Source organism: Hemicordylus capensis, chromosome 2 (assembly GCF_027244095.1).
Source record: "Hemicordylus capensis ecotype Gifberg chromosome 2, rHemCap1.1.pri, whole genome shotgun sequence".
Classification (NCBI taxonomy): Eukaryota; Metazoa; Chordata; class Lepidosauria; order Squamata; family Cordylidae; genus Hemicordylus; species Hemicordylus capensis.
Genome location: NC_069658.1, coordinates 232,443,915 through 232,462,296, shown reverse-complemented (window position 1 = coordinate 232,462,296; position 18,382 = coordinate 232,443,915). Strand labels below are relative to the sequence as shown.

Here is an 18,382-nt window from a genome sequence, read left to right as displayed (position 1 = left end):
TCGTCAGGTAACGTGGAGTAGGCACCCCATCTTACCATGCATACTTAAAACTTGGTTACAGTTGGGAAGAAAGAAGAGGATAATGTTGGGGGTTGTTAATTTTTACCCCCAGTAGGTAAAACATCTGGAAAGCCTCTATCTATGTGGTCAGTAAGAGTCGACACCGACTTGACGGCACTTAATCAATCAGTCAGGTAAAACAGCAGAGCACTAAGGAATGAGCACACACTCCAGTTACAGAGTAGGTAGCAGTAGGGATGGGCCCGGACCAGTCTGGAGGCCATTCTAAAGGCCTCCGGACCGGTCCGGACCTGGGTGGTTCGGTTCAGGGGTGGGGGGTAGCTTTAAGAGCGGCGGGAAGGTTTACTTACCCCTCCCGCCGCTTTCCCGCTCTGGCGCTGTAATGTTACGAGTAATTGGGGCGGCAGGATACCTCCCTGCCGCCCCTTCCCTAATGTTGCTCTAAAAAAAACCTCCCAATAGTCCTTTGCGCGCGCGCATGCAAAGGACTACTGGGAGTTTTTTTAGAGCAACATCGGGGAAGGGGCAGCAGGGAGGTATCCTGCCGCCCCAATTACTCATAACATTACAGCGCCAGAGCGGGAAAGCGGCGGGAGGGGTAAGTAAACCCTCCCACCGCTCTTAAAGCTACCCCCCACCCCAGTGCCGGACCGCAGTGTGGCGGTTCCGTACACACCCCTAGGTAGCAGAGGATGGTTTAGTTGTTGCAGCTGTTTAGAGAAATACACATGGAGATTCTTGTAGTACGAAATACTAAGTATTTATTGCTTAAGTGCACTTGGATAGGAAAGGACCTACACCTAATCTAAAGGACTACATAATGAATAGGTAAGGAAGGAGAGAGATGTTTCCATCTTCTCTCTAAGACGAAAGGAAAGATGGTGTCTCAGCACAGGAAGTGCTGAGTCCAGTTGTGGAATATCATTAGGAAAATGGGCATCACAGAGAACTTCATTGTTCTCATGAGAAGCAGGGGCGTAGCAAGGTTGGAGTGGGCCCAGAGACAAGATTTTAAAATGCCCCCCCCCCTTACTGACACTCAGCTCATGAAGTGAAGAAATCTTAAATGAGGCTGAATAGTGGTAACAAAAAGCATAGTAAAATTTACACACACACACACACACACACACACACACACAATGTGCCACAATAGAACATAATCCTTAATTATTTTTAAAAAGGTTTTGTAAATTGTGGAGGATGCAAGTCATGTAATGGTACTAGAGAAAGACATGCTGTTCTGGTAGCTCCAGGTCTTAACACTCACATCAATTTCGGAGGATGAATGCAACTGAAGGAAGCACGGGCGGGTGCGTGGCTGGAGGAGTCAGTCATGTGACTTGCCTCTGGGGGCCCCCCCAAGGCAGTGGGCCCCCAGACAACTGTCTCCCCTTGCCCTATTATAGTTACGCCCCTGATGAGAAGCCAATACACAGGGAAGGAAACCACAGTCCAGATGGAACATGGTGAAACAGACTGGTTCCAGATCGGCAAAGGAGTAAGACAAGGCTGTCTACTTCCTCTTTTATTCAATTTATATGCTGAACATACACTGAGTCAAGCTGGATTGGAAGAAGATAAGCGTGGCTTTAAAACTGGAGGAAGAAATATCAATAACCTGCGGCTGCGCTACACTAATGACACCACTCTGATAGCTGAGAATGCAGATGATCTGCAAGCTCTAGTAATGAAAGTCAAGGAGCACAGTGAAAAAATTGGACTATGACTAAATGTCAAGAAGACTAAAATAATGACAACAGGTACAGCAACCAGCCTCAGAATTGACAATGAAGATATTGAAGTGGTGGATAGCTTCTGTCTTTTAGGATCGACCGTCAACAGTAAAGGATCCAGCAATCAAGAAATACGTCACATTTGGTAGGCTTGCAATCAAGGCCTTTGAAACAATATTTAGATGCTGTGACATGTCTGTACCTACAAAGATTAGAATTGTTCGGATAACGGTTTCCCCCATGACACTCCAAAGGTTGCTTGCAACTGGTTGCTTTTTGAATTATCTATGCAACTGGGTAACCAAGAGTTTTAAAGTGTGCCATTCCAAATACCAGCTGGAGTGTTCTTTGGAAGTAATCTTGTAAAGTAGTGAGTATTTCTTTTTACCTGTAACTCAAAGCTGAGAGCACCTCAGACTGAAGCCGTCTGTAGTATTTTGAATAAAGTTTTTCTTTTTCTTTCTTTTTCTTTTTTATTCTTTTACTCACCTGCCCCTGAGTGGATTTTTAACTTGGGGCAGGGGAGGGGTTTTACTCTGCTGCAAAACATGCCTCAACGTTAATTGTTCAGCAACCTACCAAGCTTTCCCACCACATGGAAGCTGCACATGGAGGGGCTTTTGTACTTCCCCATTGGTAAATGAGAAGGAGAGTTTCCCTGGAATTTCACCCTTCACCAAGGGGTGGGTGGGGATAAACTCTGTTAAAAGGTGGGCGTGGTGGCAGCAAATACCAACGGAACAGTTTTAGCTTTAAAGGAACAGCGTTTGGGAAAACATGGAGGGAATGATGCAGCATTTTTCTTTCCCCCACGTGGGCTTGCTTTGAGACAGAGGCTGGGCTTAAATCTGCTATTCGCTAAAAATACAGTGGGTCAACTTAGATATATTGTTGCTGTTCTTTACCCTCAAAGTCCTGTCGGAGGTGGCAGGTGCCACTGCTTTCCCACTTCTGCAAGGGTAGCTGTGTTAGTCTGTAGCAGCAAAGACAACCAAAGGTCTTGTGACCCCTTAAAGAAGAACACATTGGCTGCCATACCATGTAAGGGTAGATCAGCCCAGGAACACTGAGTGCATGCATGTTGCACAAATGCAAAAAAATTGCACAAGAATTCAATTCTTGCAAAAAATGCGAGCCGATTGTCAATCATTGATTTACCTCTGTGTAGCAGTTACATAATATTTGCATTTGCACAATTTGTCTGCAGACAGTGTTACTGCGCAGACATCTCCTATGTGGTATGTCAGCTAAGCCACACAGTGTGGCATTTACATTCATGGACTTCATCAGATGCATGAAGTGCAATCTTCAGGCAGCAAGTTTATATCCAGTCATCCAAAAACCTTTTGGTTTAAGAAGCTTTACATTTTCACTCATGCTCTGAAATGCATGGAAGTTGCAAGTTAAGGTACCCAGCTTAACTTCCACGCCATATCAACTGTAACGACTTTGTGCAATCTCTTTGTACCACCCTGCCTCACAAGGCCTCCATTACTTTGCATTTGCCCACCTTGGGCTTTCTCAGTCCATTTGCCCCACCCTGAGTCCCCTTGCTGAGCCCCTCCCACCTCCTCGCATTCCCTTGCTAGTCCATGCGCCACTCCATTGCTGCCACGGGTACAATGCTATGAGGAAAGACATTTCCCAGATGCTAGTCAGACAAACAGATAGATACGGTTTATTTTGGTCTTTGAGCAGCATAAAGTAAAATAGATTTAAACACAGTTGAAATGTGTTAACATTCAGCAGCAGATTACAAGTTATACTGTTCGTGCGACGATTTATCACATTCATACTAAAAAACTGCAGCCCCGAATGAACCCTAAATATTTACCAATAAATTTTTATAGCACCTTTCAAGGTGGTATAAAAGGGTGGTATAAAAAAAAATCTCAACGTGGTTTACAAAACATTTAACACCATATAAGACTATAAAACAGTTACACAATAAAATATTAAATTGGGGTATAAAAATACAAATCTAATTAAAAGTTTTAAAAACACAATAAATCTGTACTATATAAATATCAATAACCAAATTGGAGTTTCCCAGATATCCCCGTGTATTTTCCCAATGCTTATATGTGCCTTTCCAGGTGTCCCATGGACTCTGGTTCCTGCAGAAGAGCCCCTTCCAGCACTGGGAGATGACCGTGGGAGATGGCAAAAGGGGAATGCTGCAGATCAACACATTTTTACCTTTCCCTCAAACTGCCATAGGATCCTAAAAGGTTAACAATTTGTTAAAAGTCACCCACTTGCCCATTTCTTTTGAGGGTTGGGTGGTAGGTAACACCCAAGTCAATGGGGGCATAGTTCCCCATGACAACACTTGATCTGTAGAACAAGCCAACTAAGAAGCTAGGAGATCACAAGTCAATCAGAAGCCAGTGCCAGGAAACCTATCAGCAAGGGGAAAACAGGCCTACAAAATGGAACTCGGAACATTGAAACATTTCAACTCAAAATGAGGTTGTTTAGGTCCAGGCTCGAAACAGACCCTTTATTTGAAGAAGGTTCTGTTTCAAGCTCAATATATTTCACTTTTGAAATGTTATGCACATCCCTACAGAAGGCCTGACTCCCGCTCTGCCCCACACGGACAAATTCAACCTTCTCCTGTAGCAGAAGCTAGCAAAAGCTACAACCAGGGGTTTGGCAGGGGTGGAGCTACCATTGGGTGAACGGGTTCAAAGAACCCAGGCCATGTCCAATCAGGGACTGCGCTTCGTGGCCCCGACACCCCCCCCAGCATCTGACGTCAGACATGGGGGTGCTGGTTTAGCTCTTGAGCAAGGGCCGGGAGTTAAAGGGCCGCTGCATTTGCGGCCAGCAGTGGTTCTTCCCTGCCTTTAAGACAGGGAAAAGCTGCTCCTGGCTGTGCTGTGAATGCAGAGCCAGCAGAAGTCTAACTCCCAAAGGGGCCGTGTGGCCCCTTCGGGAGTTAAATGGCCAGCGAACGCAGCGCTAGCCCGAGTTTAGCTCCTGAAGGGGCAGTGCTGGCCTGACTCACTCCCTCCTCCAGTCCCAACTGACTGAGTCCCAAACGGAGCTGTGGCTCCATTGGGGAGCCAGACCACGCCTCCGTGTCTGACGTCAGACGCAGGGACGGCGAGGCTGCCGCTGCACATGGGCCACTGGGGGTCAGGCTCCACCACTGGGGTTTGGCCTGCTCCCTTGGAAATGTCAGCTCTTGTGATATTCAGCCCTTCCCCCTCTGGAAGTTATCTAGACATGGTTTCATGCTGCGGGGTATCAAAATATCTATCTGCCTTTAGGGAAGATGGTAGGTCTTCTAAACTTCCAGCCCCCACGGACATTCACTCCCTTAGAACCCAAATTGGCATCATGAACAACTTTCATGAATTTAAAGAAGGCTTTGCAGCCAAGGCAAAGCCTATCAGCTTTTGAAGAAGAGTCATCAGTATGAGTGGGGTTCAGGGTTCCCTCTAACAGGGATCCCTAGATGTTGTTGAAGACAACTCCCAGCATCGCGAGCTTCAATGGCCTTTGGCTGGGGATTATGGGAGTTGTAGTCAACAATATATGGGAATCCCTGTTAGAGGGAACACTGGTGGGGTCCAGAACAAATGAAAGCTTTTGCCACTTTGGTGCCCCTTTGTGGTTCATTTGGCCACCTCAGAGATTAGTAGAGCAACAACCTTGAATCAGCATTCAGAAGACAAGTTGTGCATCATCACATATGCCTCACGATTGCAGAGTTCAACAGAGCAGTCCTTGTCCCCTTGTGAGAAGGCATGTCTTGCGCTGGTCTGGATTATTGCACAGTGGGAATACTTATTAAGGGGTTCCAAAGCAATAGTTCAAAGAAAGCATTCTCCCCTAAAATACATCATTTCACGACACAACATAGCTTCCCATATGGTTGAGTCGTGAAATGGAGGCATCTGACAGACGCCCTGAGGCACACTCAGATAAATGGCAGAAAACAGCAGAGTTAGTCCAAAAGAGAACAGCGCCTACCTGGCTTACCCACGTGGCAGCACATCAGAAAAAGACAGCTGGAATAATGAAGCAGACTCTTTAGCCAGAGGCAACAACACCTAGCAAGCCTGGTGAAGCCGAGCTTCTTGCCCGTCATTACCCACAGTCAAATTAATAGAACAGCCCTGCTGGATCAGGCCCAAGGCCTATCTAGTCCAGCATCCAGTTGCACGCAATGGCCCACCAGACGCCTTTGCTAAGTTCACAGGCAAGAGCTGAGGGCATGCCCTCTCTCCTATGGTTTCTCCCTCCCAACTCAGAGGAGGACCAGTTCCTATTCTAGATGTAAGTACCCTTCAAGAAGAAGACTCCGAGATTGAAGGCCTACTGTAGCTTCAAAAGGCTCAGATTCGACAGGGATGTTTAAAGTAGAGAAGGCAGATGGAATCTGGTGGGTGCAGCGGCCACTGGAGACCACCACTGGATAGTTCCAGCCGCAGTCAGACATGAATTCATCCAGTCCGTGCATGACATGGGACACAGCAGTAAACAGCCCCCACTTGAAAGAGTTCAGCATACAGGATGGTGGCCAGAAATGTATGATGATGTGAGTGCCTTTTGTGAAAGCTGTTTGTGGTGTGCACATGTGAATGTCAACTGCCAGCCAAAGCCCTGTTAGACAACAACACGTGGACTCTGTGATGAGCCACATCCAAATGGATTACATTGGCTCAATTTCTACCACCTCCAGAGGCAAACGGTTCTGCCTTGTCATTCTGGAACCTTTTCCAAACTAGATTGAATCAATACCAATCAGAACTGATACAGCTTCTTTTGCATTTTAAATTTTTTTAATTGGCTTTTACAATAACCTTACCGTCAAATTACATTCATTTACTTGATTAAGCTTCAGTCACTGCAAGAGTATTTTTCAATGTAGTTTGCAGCAGATTCAGGGTCCCCAAATACCTCGATTCTGAGAGGAAGTTCCTTCACGGGACAGGCATCAAGCAGAGGTTCCACATAGCACGACACCCGTAGTCATTGGCCTTGATGAGAGATCCAGTCGCACAATCAAGGAAGCTTTAAGTAACATGGCCTCATCCAGTGGTAAAAACTGTGATGAGAACCTCACCACTATTCTCACAGCACTGAGAGGTTCAAAATCAGTTTTTATTGATTGATTGACTGGATTTGTTTACTGCTCTTCCAAAATAGTTCAGGGCGGTTTACAGCATGATAAAAACAAAAATAATTAAAATCAAACTATTAAAACACAATAAAATCAATTAAACAGCTAAAAACCCTGGAAATCAGGACAACAATTTAAAACAGTTAATAATTAAAAAACCTGGAATTCCAGGCCAAACAGATAGGTTTTAAGGGCTCTCCTGAAGGACAGCAATGATCTCAAATTACGAATTTCTGCCACGAGTGCATTCCACAGCCCAAGAGCAGCTACAGAGAAGTCCTGCCTCTGCGTTATGGACTTAGACCCCATGAAGTCATGACTAGACGCGCTATGCGTATGCCAGAGTCATGGTGTTTGGGCGTGGAAATCCCAAATTCCTGGGAATGCAAAATAATCACAGAGCAATGTATTCAGGATTTAACTCAGCATGTTTTAAACAGAGCTCGGTCTCTGTACCCAGATGCAATTCCTCCACATAAACTTTTACCTCACTTTCATTTTAATCCTTACCTTGAAACATTTCTACTTGCAGCGAAAAAAATTTAAGCAGCATTATATCCCGTAAGGAGGATGCGGCTTGGAATTCCTTCAAGTTATTTTCTCAAGGGAACATGTGTATGCTTCTTGCCTGTACTCCCTTCAGCCATGTGTTGACAAATACAAGTTTAGGCCCCACATTACAGGCAATGTCCAAAACAATGGCAATATGTGGAAAGGGGTGTGTGTGTGTGTGTGTGTGGTGTCACTTACTGACAGCAACCCCATTATTTCCTCCAGCAATCAAAAAGCACGGACAGAAGGAGCCTTAGAAGGACTATAGCCAGGCGTTCAGCAGTTCAGGATCATAGGAGGATCAGGAATGGTCCCCCGCTTCACATAATGAGGACGGCTCAAGAATACCTCCACACAATTTACCAAGCACTGGCTCCCACATCCTACTAACTGCACTGCCCTCCACATCTTTGGCATCTAGCCTGACGGTTCCAAGTTACACATGAGTACCCTCAAGGCCCCATGGCTTCGCTCAGGATAAGCATTTACAGAGATGGATGGAGCAGTGGCAGATAAGACTACGCCCTCTAGTGTACGTCCAGTTCTGAACTGGGACTACTGCCATCCAGGACAAGGTCCCCATTGCTTAGAGGGGCTCAGACACTGTCATCGACTCTTCCATATAGTCACAGTGATATCCCAGAAGAGTCCAAAAGTACCACTGAAGTGGTTAGCCAGCACTCCTGAAGAGTTTCGTTAACACCCCTCTCAAACAGTGTCCAGACTGGGAGGGCAGGATGCTGTTCAAGGCAGGCAGAAAAGTTGGCCTTCTTAAAGTTTTTCCACAATCTGAGCATATATGTAGTGTTTCCCTGTGTGGATTCTTTGGTGGACAGAAAGACTGTCCTTCCGACGGAAGCTCTTTCCACACTCTAAGCACATATAAAGTTTCTTGGTTGTGTGAATATTTTGATGGACAGAAACCCCACCCTTCCAACTGAAGCTCCTTCCATACACTGAGCATGGATAGAGTTTTTCTCTGTAAAGAATCAACCCACTGACTGGTCTTGGCCAGCAACTCATGAGGGAGGCTTTATCAGCTGCGTCACCCCTCCCTGCAATCTGAGAAGCTGAATCAGATTGCACAAAGGAATTTAATCTTTAACTTTTAAGACTAAAGGTAAATAAGAGACTCTGGTAGTTTAAATTGCTGCCACCAAATCACTCCTTAATAAATTTTCATAATGGGAATCAGAGTCATTAAAAATCCCAGTTTCAAACTTTACTTCTCCTTGCTAACAGGCAACTAGAAAAACAGCTGTTCCCCAACTGTATGCCTGCACATGGTGAGCTAATCAAAGCTGGCTTAGTGTCCCAGTTGGGAGACGGATTGCACTAGAGGCGTCCCCTCCCCCTCCACCCATATTTAATCAAACACACTGTGAGGGTTTGTAAAAACAGAGACAACCCTTTTTTGTTGCATACTAGGTTTTCTTAGGTTTCGACTTTTTGGTTGCACTTAGAAATGCTTAGCTTGGCTTTCTGCCCCTTGAATCCCCCCAAAGCCCTGGCGAGATCCAAGCCACTGCAAATCTGTCTCCCCAATTTCTGCAGATTAACTGAGATGGAATGTGGTCAGTCTCCATCAATCCCTTCTCACCTGGGCAACTCCCTTTTCTTCTACCCAGGAGCTTTCTAGTAAGGATGAGCACGAACTGTCAGACAGACGGGTTTGGTGGCAGGGGGCTTACCTTTAAGGAGCAGGGAGGGTCCTGCTAAACCCCTCCCACTGCACTTCCCCCGCCGGCACTGCCACCAACATCGCGGGCATGGGCCGGGCTACTGCATACCTTCTTGCAGCCCTGCACCATTGGTTTCGGTGGCAGTGCCAGTGGAGAAAATATGGCAGGGGGTGTAACAGCACCAGCTCTACTCCTTAAAAGATATCCTCCAGTGGCAAACCAGTCAAAATGTGGGACCTCCAAACGGGTTTGGCAGTCCAGAAAAGGACACATCCTTTCGTTTTGTGCACATCCTTACCCTCTAGTCCTGCCTGCCTGGATGACTGGTCAGGACCTAGGGTAGTCAGTCTGTCAATAAAGGTCATGGGTACTTTTCCTGCTAACTATCAGTGCCGGCAGGCTGCTCACTACACTCTCCTGCATGGATTTTTTGATGGGCAGATAGTTCATACTTCTGCCTGAAGCTCTTTCCACACTCTGAGCACATATATGGTTTCTCCCCTGTGTGGATTCTCTGATGGACAGAAAGCTTGAACTTCTGCCTGAAGCTCTTTCCACAATCTGAGCACGTATATGGTTTCTCCCCTGTGTGGATTCTCTGATGGACAGAAAGACTGCTCTTGCAACTGAAGTTCTTCCCACACTCCGAGCATATGTATGTTTTCTCCCCTGTGTGGATTCTTTGATGGGCAGAAAGACTGCCTTTCTCACTGAAGCTCTTGCCACACTCTGAGCACGAATATGGTTTCTCCCCTGTGTGGATTCTTTGATGGATAGAAAGATATGACTTCTGCCTGAAGCTCTTTCCACACTCTGAGCACTTATATGGTTTCTCCCCTGTGTGGATTCTTTGATGGATAGAAAGATTACCCTTGGAACTGATTCTCTTTCCACACTCTGAACACGTATACGGTTTCCCCCCGGTATGGATCCTCAGATGGCAAGAGAGATTGCCCTTCTCACTGAAGCTCTTTCCACACTCTAGGCATGTATATGGTTTCTCCCCTGTGTGAATTATTTGATGGGCAGAAAGATTGCCCTTCTCACTGAAGCACTTCTCAGCCTCTGAGCACGTATATGGTTTCTCTTCTGTGTAGAGTCGTTGATGGTCATTAAGCTGAGCCTTCCGACTGAAGCTCTCTCCACACTCTGAGCACATATATGGTTTCTCCCCTGTGTGGATTCTATAATGGATGGCAAGGCTTGAGAGGAACCTGAACCTCTTTCCACACTCTAAGCAAGTATATGGTTTCTCCCCTGTGTGGATTCTTTGATGGTCAGAAAGGCTTGACTTCCAACTGAAGCTTTTTCCACACTCTGAACACATATAAGGTTTCTCCCCTGTGTGCATTCTTTGATGGTCGGAAAGCTGGCCCACAAGACTGAAACTCTTTCCACACTCTGAGCACGTATATGGTTTCTCCCTTTTGTGGATTCTTTGATGGGCTGAAAGGCTTGACTTGCAACTGAAGCTCTTCCCACACTCTGAGCACATATAAGGTTTCTCCCCTGTGTGCATTCTTTGATGTTTAGAAAACTGTTCCATAAGACTGAAACTCTTTCCACATTCTGAGCACGTATATGGTTTCTCCCCTGTGTGGATTCTTTGATGGGCAGAAAGACTTGACTTCCAACTGAAGCTCTTTCCACAGTCTGAGCATGTGTAGGGTTTCTCTCCTGTCTGGATATTTTGATGGGAAGGAATCTTATCTCTGCCATTGAAGCTCTTCTTCTTCTCTTTTTCTTCAGTTTTTCTTCTCTGCACATTCCCCTTTTTTCTGTTTTTTCTCCGATTACCTGCAGACATAAAAAGAGAATTTTGGTGAGGGAGGAACAAAGCCTCAACCCAAGGAAAAAACCCAATTAACAGCACTGCAGTTCAAACCTAGGGAAAGATGAAGTGGAGGGTCAAATCCCACCATGTGCTAAGCAGCATCTGTTGATTAAAATGAAGTCCAGCTACATGCTCCAAAGGATGTGGTATTGCAGAAGCATTTCCCTCAGGCGGAATACAATTTTTCAATCATTTTAACCTGCCCCCTTACCTCACTGGGATGGAGCCGCTCTGGGAAGAGCCTCTGCATGCTTGAATGAAGAAGGTTTCAAGTTCCTTCCCTGGTAGTATCTCCAGAGAGGGCTCCTACCTGCCATCTTGGAGAAGCCACTGCCAGTCTAGGTAGAAAATACTGAGCTAGATGGACCAGTGGCCTGACTCAGTAAAAAGAAGCTTTGTATGTTCTATGTCTCAATCTCTGCAGTTAAGAACATAAGAACAGCCCTGGTGGATCAGGCCGAAGGCCCATTTAGTCCAGCATTCCGTTTCGCACAGTGGCCCACCAGATGCTCCTAGAAGCCACAGGCAGGAGTTGAGGGCATGCCCTCTCTCCTGCTGTTACTCCCCCACAACCGGTACCCAGAGGCACCCCGCCCCCGAGGCTGGAGGTGGCCAACAGCCCTCCGATTAGTGGCAGTCAATAGACCTCTCCTCCATGAAGTTATCCATACCCCTCTTAAAGCCATCCAGGTTGTTGGCTGTCACCACATCTCTTATCATTATTCCTTTGCTGTCTCCCCTGGCAGGTCTCAAGGGTGTTAGACAGGAGAGACTCATCCTAGAGGGAACGACCTAAAGGAGACAGAGCTGTATATTTTTTTCTGCTGCATGTACAGCCTCTGGCCACTGAGCACACATCAGCTCTCCGGGCAGCCAAACCTCTGCAGGGGCTTCCTGATCACCAGTAATGGTGCCCATGCGCTGACTGGAAGCTCCTTTCTGAGATGGCCTTGACACTCAAGCCGTTCTCCCTTGCAGCAAGCACCTTCTGTGCCGACACGGCAGCTCTGAGCCAGCTGCTCTTCGCCTGGAGATGATGAGGGGTGAACTCGAGACTACTCTGACCACTGGGGAGGCATGTACAATTAGGGATGTGCAAACAGGTTGGGAAATAAACCTGTTTGACATCGAATCTGTTTGGTTCTATGGCTTAATATCGGACCAACACCCACCCACCACATTTGGTATCAAGCGAACCTCCCGGGCCTGTTCAGGGCGTTCAAGAGTTATATATATCACTGCTGCTGCTCTGGGGGCTTCTCCAAGGGCTTCTCCAGAAGTGTCCCCTCCCCACCAGTCCCCATTATTTGTTAAAACACCCAGTTCAAGAGGTCTTCAGTTTGTTCTGGGTCTCACCCCAGTGGCAGTGGCCATTTTGTATGCCGCCGTGCATAACCTGGCCATGCAGAGGCCCATTGGACATGTGCAGTAGCCTCAAAAAGGCTGATGCCACAGGGGAGAGGCCTGGAACGGGCTGAAGACTGCCTGAACCGGGCAATTTGGCAAATAATGGAGGCCGAAGGGGGAACTTCCGGAACCCCCATCCCCCATTCTGCCTCAGAAAGGCCCCTGTACTCACCCCCCCGCCGCGTTTCCCCCGCCGGCGCTCTCCGAATTTGAAGCCCCTCGGGGCGGCAGCGTTCCTCCTTGCCGCCCCGTTTGTCCCGTCAGCTGGAAGTTCCGAGCGCGTGTGCGCCCGTTGTGCGCGCGCCCGCCCGCCCACCCACCGTGCGCGCACAACGGGCGCACGCGCGCTCGGAACTTCCGGCCACTTCTGGCCGACGGGGCGGCAAGGAGGAACGCTGCCGCCCCGAGGGGCTTCAAATTCGGAGAGCGCCGGCGGGGGGGGGGGAGTACACTCTCCCCCGCCCTTAAAGCCCTACCCCCGCCGGCGCCAAATCTGCCCCGACACCCGAAACGTTTCGGCGGCCTTTTCAATGGATGCCAAAACGTTTCGGGCACAAGCCTAAAAGACAATGAGGCTATTTTAAATGATCTTTATTTTTGTTGGTCCATGGTCAATAAGTCAAGAGATGACCTGCTGATGTCCCTGGAATTTTTTTTAAAAAATTCATTTTAAAAAGCCCAAATGCCCGATACTTTTGCAGGTTCGTTGATAGGTAGCACCCATCATGACATACAGTACCATCTAACCCAATTTGGTGTCCCTAGGCATTACTCATAGCAAATAATGGGACAGTCCGAATTCCCATTATTCCCTATGGACGAACCACTTGGATCCAGTTCAATGGAACTGATTCCCGAATGAGGGCACCAGCTTAGAATCCAGTTCAACCACGAAGTGAACCGGGAAAACTGGTTTTGTGCACACCCCTACACACAGCAAAGCACCTACCTGCTGATCTCTCTTCGTCGTCCTCCTCAGAGACGTGAATGAATGGATCTTCTCTATCTTCTGACCAAGAAGTGAGCTCATGTTTCAGAACTAAAAGAAACAGACAAAGGAGGTTTTGCAGTTCCAACTAGAACAAATCTTCAGGGAGCCCAACTCAGCCTGTCAAAATTGTTCTCCTGACCACAGCCATGCATAAGGCCAAGAATGGGTGGCAAAGGCTTTGAAAGAGTCCTCAGCAGGATTTGAAATAGTCCCAGGAAGGAGGTCTAGTAGAGGAAGCCACAAGTATCTCTCTCAGCCACACTACAGGTCAAGGAAGCGCTAACTGGAGAGAAGTTCCATCTCGGACCATGTCAGACACCACCAAATGAAGTTAAGGGCTGAAGTGAGCTGACACTTCTGCCCATTAGGAAGAGGAGGGTGGGAGTGCTTTACTGCCATCTCTAGGAATGACCCCTTTTAGGCTCAGGTTGGGACTCATTCTTCTCTTTAACCAAGGGGAATATCCAAGGAACGTGGACCAGCTGCTGACATCCTCCATGACATCCTCACAATGCACTGATACAGAACGGCAATAGCAGCAATTCCTGCCTTCCACATCCATCCACCAAGGGAAAGAGGGAGCCTTACCCAGCGAGGCCAAATGCCCACAAGTCTCCTCCATAACTTCCGTGTGGAGAGCCCTTTGGCGGGGATCCAGCAGAGCCCACTCCTCCTCGGAGAAACACACAGCCACCTCCTCAAAGGACACGGGTCCCTGAAAGATGAAGAAAGCATTTTCTCTATCTGGATATTGTCATTAATGTCATGGCCGGATGTTCCTCTAAAGGATCTTCCAAAGTTGCTTTCAATGTCTCTTTAGCAGCAACTTTTGTCTTCCAAGGGAGCATCTTTAATCGAAAGAGAAAAGGGAAATAGAGTTTTTCCTACCCAGAGACAGGTGAGGCCTGCCTCTTCCTCCCTTGATGCTTCTCCTACCTGATCTGGTGACAGCACAGAAACATCTTCCTCTCCACCACCAAGAGGAGAAGGACTAGAAAGAATGTCCAGGGACATTTCACGGCCTGTGAGGTAAAAAAAGGAAATGTCTTTTATGCTTTTACGCATTTTGCGTTACACGGACTGGAGAGAAATCAATCTGTCTCGACAATGTTTTTTGGAGTCTCAGTGTGAAGTTACTGAATACAGTGGAGAGCCTAGAGAAAAGCATCTCTTGCACAGAGACTTAAAGGGAACGTAAAAGCAATTCAGCTGTTTCAGGGGAGGGCCAAGATGAAATAAATCCCAAGCATACTTACCCAGTGAGGTGGTTCCTCCACCCCACTCCTCCTCCCGCAGGATCCCCCTGAAGAGCAGACTCTGCCTGGTGTCTGACGGAGCCTTCTCTGCCTGCAGGGGATCAGTGGCCATGTTGGCTAACATGCCCAGTGCCTGGAATAGGAGAAGGGGAAGAGGGATAAAGAAAGGGAATGCAGTATTGATTTGTATTATATGGACACATCACACAACTCTGGTAGAAATCCCCTCAGGGCAGACATTACAAAGATATTTTTTAAAAAGAGGACAAGAAAACTAAGAATAATAAAGACCTAATGAAGCAACAGAAGATAAAGTCTCCCGCCTTTAGCTAGAGTTGGACTCTACTTCTATAGGATCTGATCAGATAGAGGAGATTCCGCCCTGTGATGTTATATGGGACACCTTTGAGTTGGTCAAGGATATGGACACAATTCTTTCAGGTATGGGTGCGGCAACATGTTGCTTGGACCCTTGTCCCTCCTGGCTGGATAGAACAGCCGGTGGGAATGTTAATTCTTGGCTACAGGAGTTGGCTAACTCCTCGCTACGTGAGGGTTTCGTGCCAGCAGCCCTTAAAGAGGCGATAGTTCGCCCTCACTTGAAGAAACCCTTCCTGGACCCTGCGGTCCTTGGCAATTATAGACCGATCTTCAACCTCCCTTTTTTAGAAAGGGGGCAGAGAGGGTTGTATGTGCCCAGCTTGAGAGGGTCTTGGAAGAAACTAGTTATCTTAATTCTTATCAGTCGGGTTTCAGGCCTCGGCATAGCACAGAGACAGCACTGGTTGCTCTGGTAGATGATCTTCTTCGGAACCTTGACGAGGGTAGTGTCCCTCTCCTGGTCCTTTTAGATCTCTCAGCAGCTTTTGACACTATCGATCATGCTATCCTTCTCGACCGCGTGCGTGGGTTGGGTATTGGGGGCACTGTCTTACAGTGGTTCTGTTCTTACCTTAGTGGGCGTGTCCAGTCGGTATGCATTGAGGACAGATGCTCTGACCTATGGCCACTCCTTTATGGAGTTCCCCAGGGTTTAGTTCTTGCCCCTGTCCTCTATAACATCTATATGAAGCGTCAGGTCATTTCCCTGTTTGGGGTGAGATTTCATCAATACGCTGAAGATACTCAACTGAATGTTGCCATCCCAGACCATTCTGGAGATGCTGTTTCTGTGCTTACTCAATGCCTGGAAGCTGTTAAGGTCTGGATGAATCAAAACAAGCTCAGACTGAATCCCACTAAGACTAAACTACTTTTACTCAGCCCTTGTACCGGCCAACAGCTGGATGTGAACCTTGTTTTAGATGGGGTGGCGCTGCCCTCAAAGGAGCTTGTTCATGATTTGGGGGTCCTTTTGGACTTGTGCCTCCTGCTTGAACAGCAGATGGAGGCTGTGGCCAGAAGTGCTTTTGCCCAACGTCATCTGATTTGCCAGCTACGCCCTTACCTTGATCGGCAGACATTAATGACAGTGACCCATGCCATTGTTATCTCCCACTTAGATTATTGTAATACTCTCCATCTAGGGATACCTTTGAAGATGATCGGGAAGCTACAATGGGTCCAAAATGCAGCAGCTCACCTACTCATGGGTGCCAGAAAATATGACAGGGTAACACCTCTCATGCAGTCGCTGCACTGGTTGCCTATTCGCTTCCAATTTAAGGTCCTGGTTTTGACCTTCAAAGCCTTGCAGGGCTTGGACCTACAGACCCCCTCTCCCATCCAGTTACATCCCGTCCGGTCAGATCATCTCAGATTGCCCTTTTGTCGGTCCCTGATTTCCGAGATGGTCAGGGCTCTAGGACCCATGAAAGGGCCTTTTCGGTTGCTGCCCCGCTCCTTTGGAACTCTCTTCCCCTTCAGATTCGTTTAGCCCCTTCCTTACTGATTTTTAAATCTCTATTGAAGACTTTTCTTTTTTGCTAGGCTTTTGCCCTGTGGTTTACCTATTTGGTTTTTTCCCCTTTTTTGTTAGTTACTTTAGTTTTTAATTTAGAATGTAATTTTAATGTTTTCTTGTTTGCATGCTTTTATGCACCACCCGGAGTCTTCGGAGTCGGCGGTATATTAAATGTTCCAAATAAATAAATAAATAAATAAATAAAGTGCCCATCAGGTAGCTGGATGAAGAACAACATCCTCAGATGATGTTTTTAAACGGCCAGGGGAAATAATAAGGGGTGTTTTTTTCCGGATGCCAAAGAGACATGAGATGGGCATCAGTCTGGCATCTCTGGGAAAAGCATCCCATAGCAAGAGACCCTGAGAAGTAGAAGTGAGCACGAATTGGTCTGCAGCCCATGTTAGAGGCCTGCGAACCGGTTCGCAAGTGGCCCGGTCTGGCGGTCCAACGCCAAGTGGGGGTAGCGCTTTAAGGGCGGGGGGTTGTACTTACTCCTCTCGCCGCTTTCCCCCCTCCGGCGCTCCATATTTTAGAGAAATTTTCGGGGCGGCAGCGTTCCTCCCTGCCCCCTTGTTGACTGGTAAAAGGCAGAAGTATCTTCCACGCATGAGCGCACCCCCGACGTGTGCCCCTGCTGTACACGTCACACGCTGCGTGCGCACGCTACGCGGCGGGGGTGTGAGCGTCGGTGGCGCGCGCATGTGCGGAAGATACTTTCGCCTTCTACTGGTCAACAAGGGGGCAGGGGCAGCAGGGAGGAACGCTGCTGCCCCAAAAATTTATCTAAAATATGGTGCGCCGGAGGGGGGAAAGCGGTGGGGGGACTGTCTCTTTAAGGGTGAAGGAGACTGCACTTACCCCCCTCCCTCTGCTCCTCCCCCCCCACTGGCACCCAGTATTTTACACCTCCTACAGGGCGGCAGTGTACTTCCCTGCTGAACCATTTCCTCTTCAGCCAGAAGTAGCTGGTGCATGTATGCACTCATGTCCGGAGGGCACATGCGCACCAGCTATTTCTGGCCACTTCTGGCTGAAGAGTAAACAGGGCAGCAGGGAAGTACACTGCCGCCCCGGAGAACGTGTAAAATACCGGGCGCTGGTGTGGGAAAAACGGGAGGCAGGCGTAAGTGCACCTCCTTCACTCTTAAAGTGTGATACACCCACACCCACCATCATCAGGCACCCGCGCCTGGTTCCATGCACATCCCTACCCACTTGCAGCCCTGGCTTGCTTAGGGAAGGTGCATGAGGACCAGTGGATTGGGATAGGAATCCAGCCCTGGTAGGATTGTAAAAAAAATTATATTAGTTCTGGAAGTGCTTTGCAGAAACGTTCGAGAAGATGACCAAATACAAGGACCAGAACTAGGGAAACAGGAGTATAAACTCAGAGCCTTTGCGGATGATGTGGTGTTTTTTCTAGGAAATCCATTAGGAAAGGTTGGAAGGCTCTTGGAAAAACTAGAACAATTTGGCGAATTGGCCGGGTTTTATATTAATAAGAGTAAAACGAAGGTGTTGACAAAAAATATGGACCCGAAATCAAATGATAGACTTTATGAGATGGGAAGTGAAAGTGGAGAAGAAAATCAAATATTTGGGCTTCTGGTTGACATAAAAACTCTTTGTTGTTTTCAAATAATTATATTAAAATATGGAATACAGTAAGAATTGATTTGCAAAGATGGACTAGAACGAACTTATCTTTAATGGGAAGAATTTCAGTTGTGAAGATGAATGTCTTACCTAAAATGTTGTTTCTTTTTCACACTATTCCTATAATTAATACACTTGCCTGTTTCAAGCAATGGCAAAAGGACATAACTAAGTTTGTTTGGCAAAGGAAAAGACCAAGAATTAAAT

The 18,382-nt window shown here is 47.4% G+C and overlaps 1 protein-coding gene across 1 annotated transcript in view; it reads right to left on the bottom strand.

Moving 5' to 3' along the window:
* Nucleotides 1-3,408: 3,408 nt before the first annotated feature.
* Nucleotides 3,409-18,382, bottom strand: part of LOC128344291 (zinc finger protein 850-like) — a 39,782-nt gene continuing 24,808 nt past the window's right edge. The window contains exon 8 of the mRNA XM_053294153.1: nt 3,409-10,806. Within this exon, the coding sequence (XP_053150128.1) occupies nt 9,505-10,806 (1,302 nt within the window). The 3' untranslated portion in view covers nt 3,409-9,504. The remainder of the gene's footprint in view (nt 10,807-18,382) is intronic.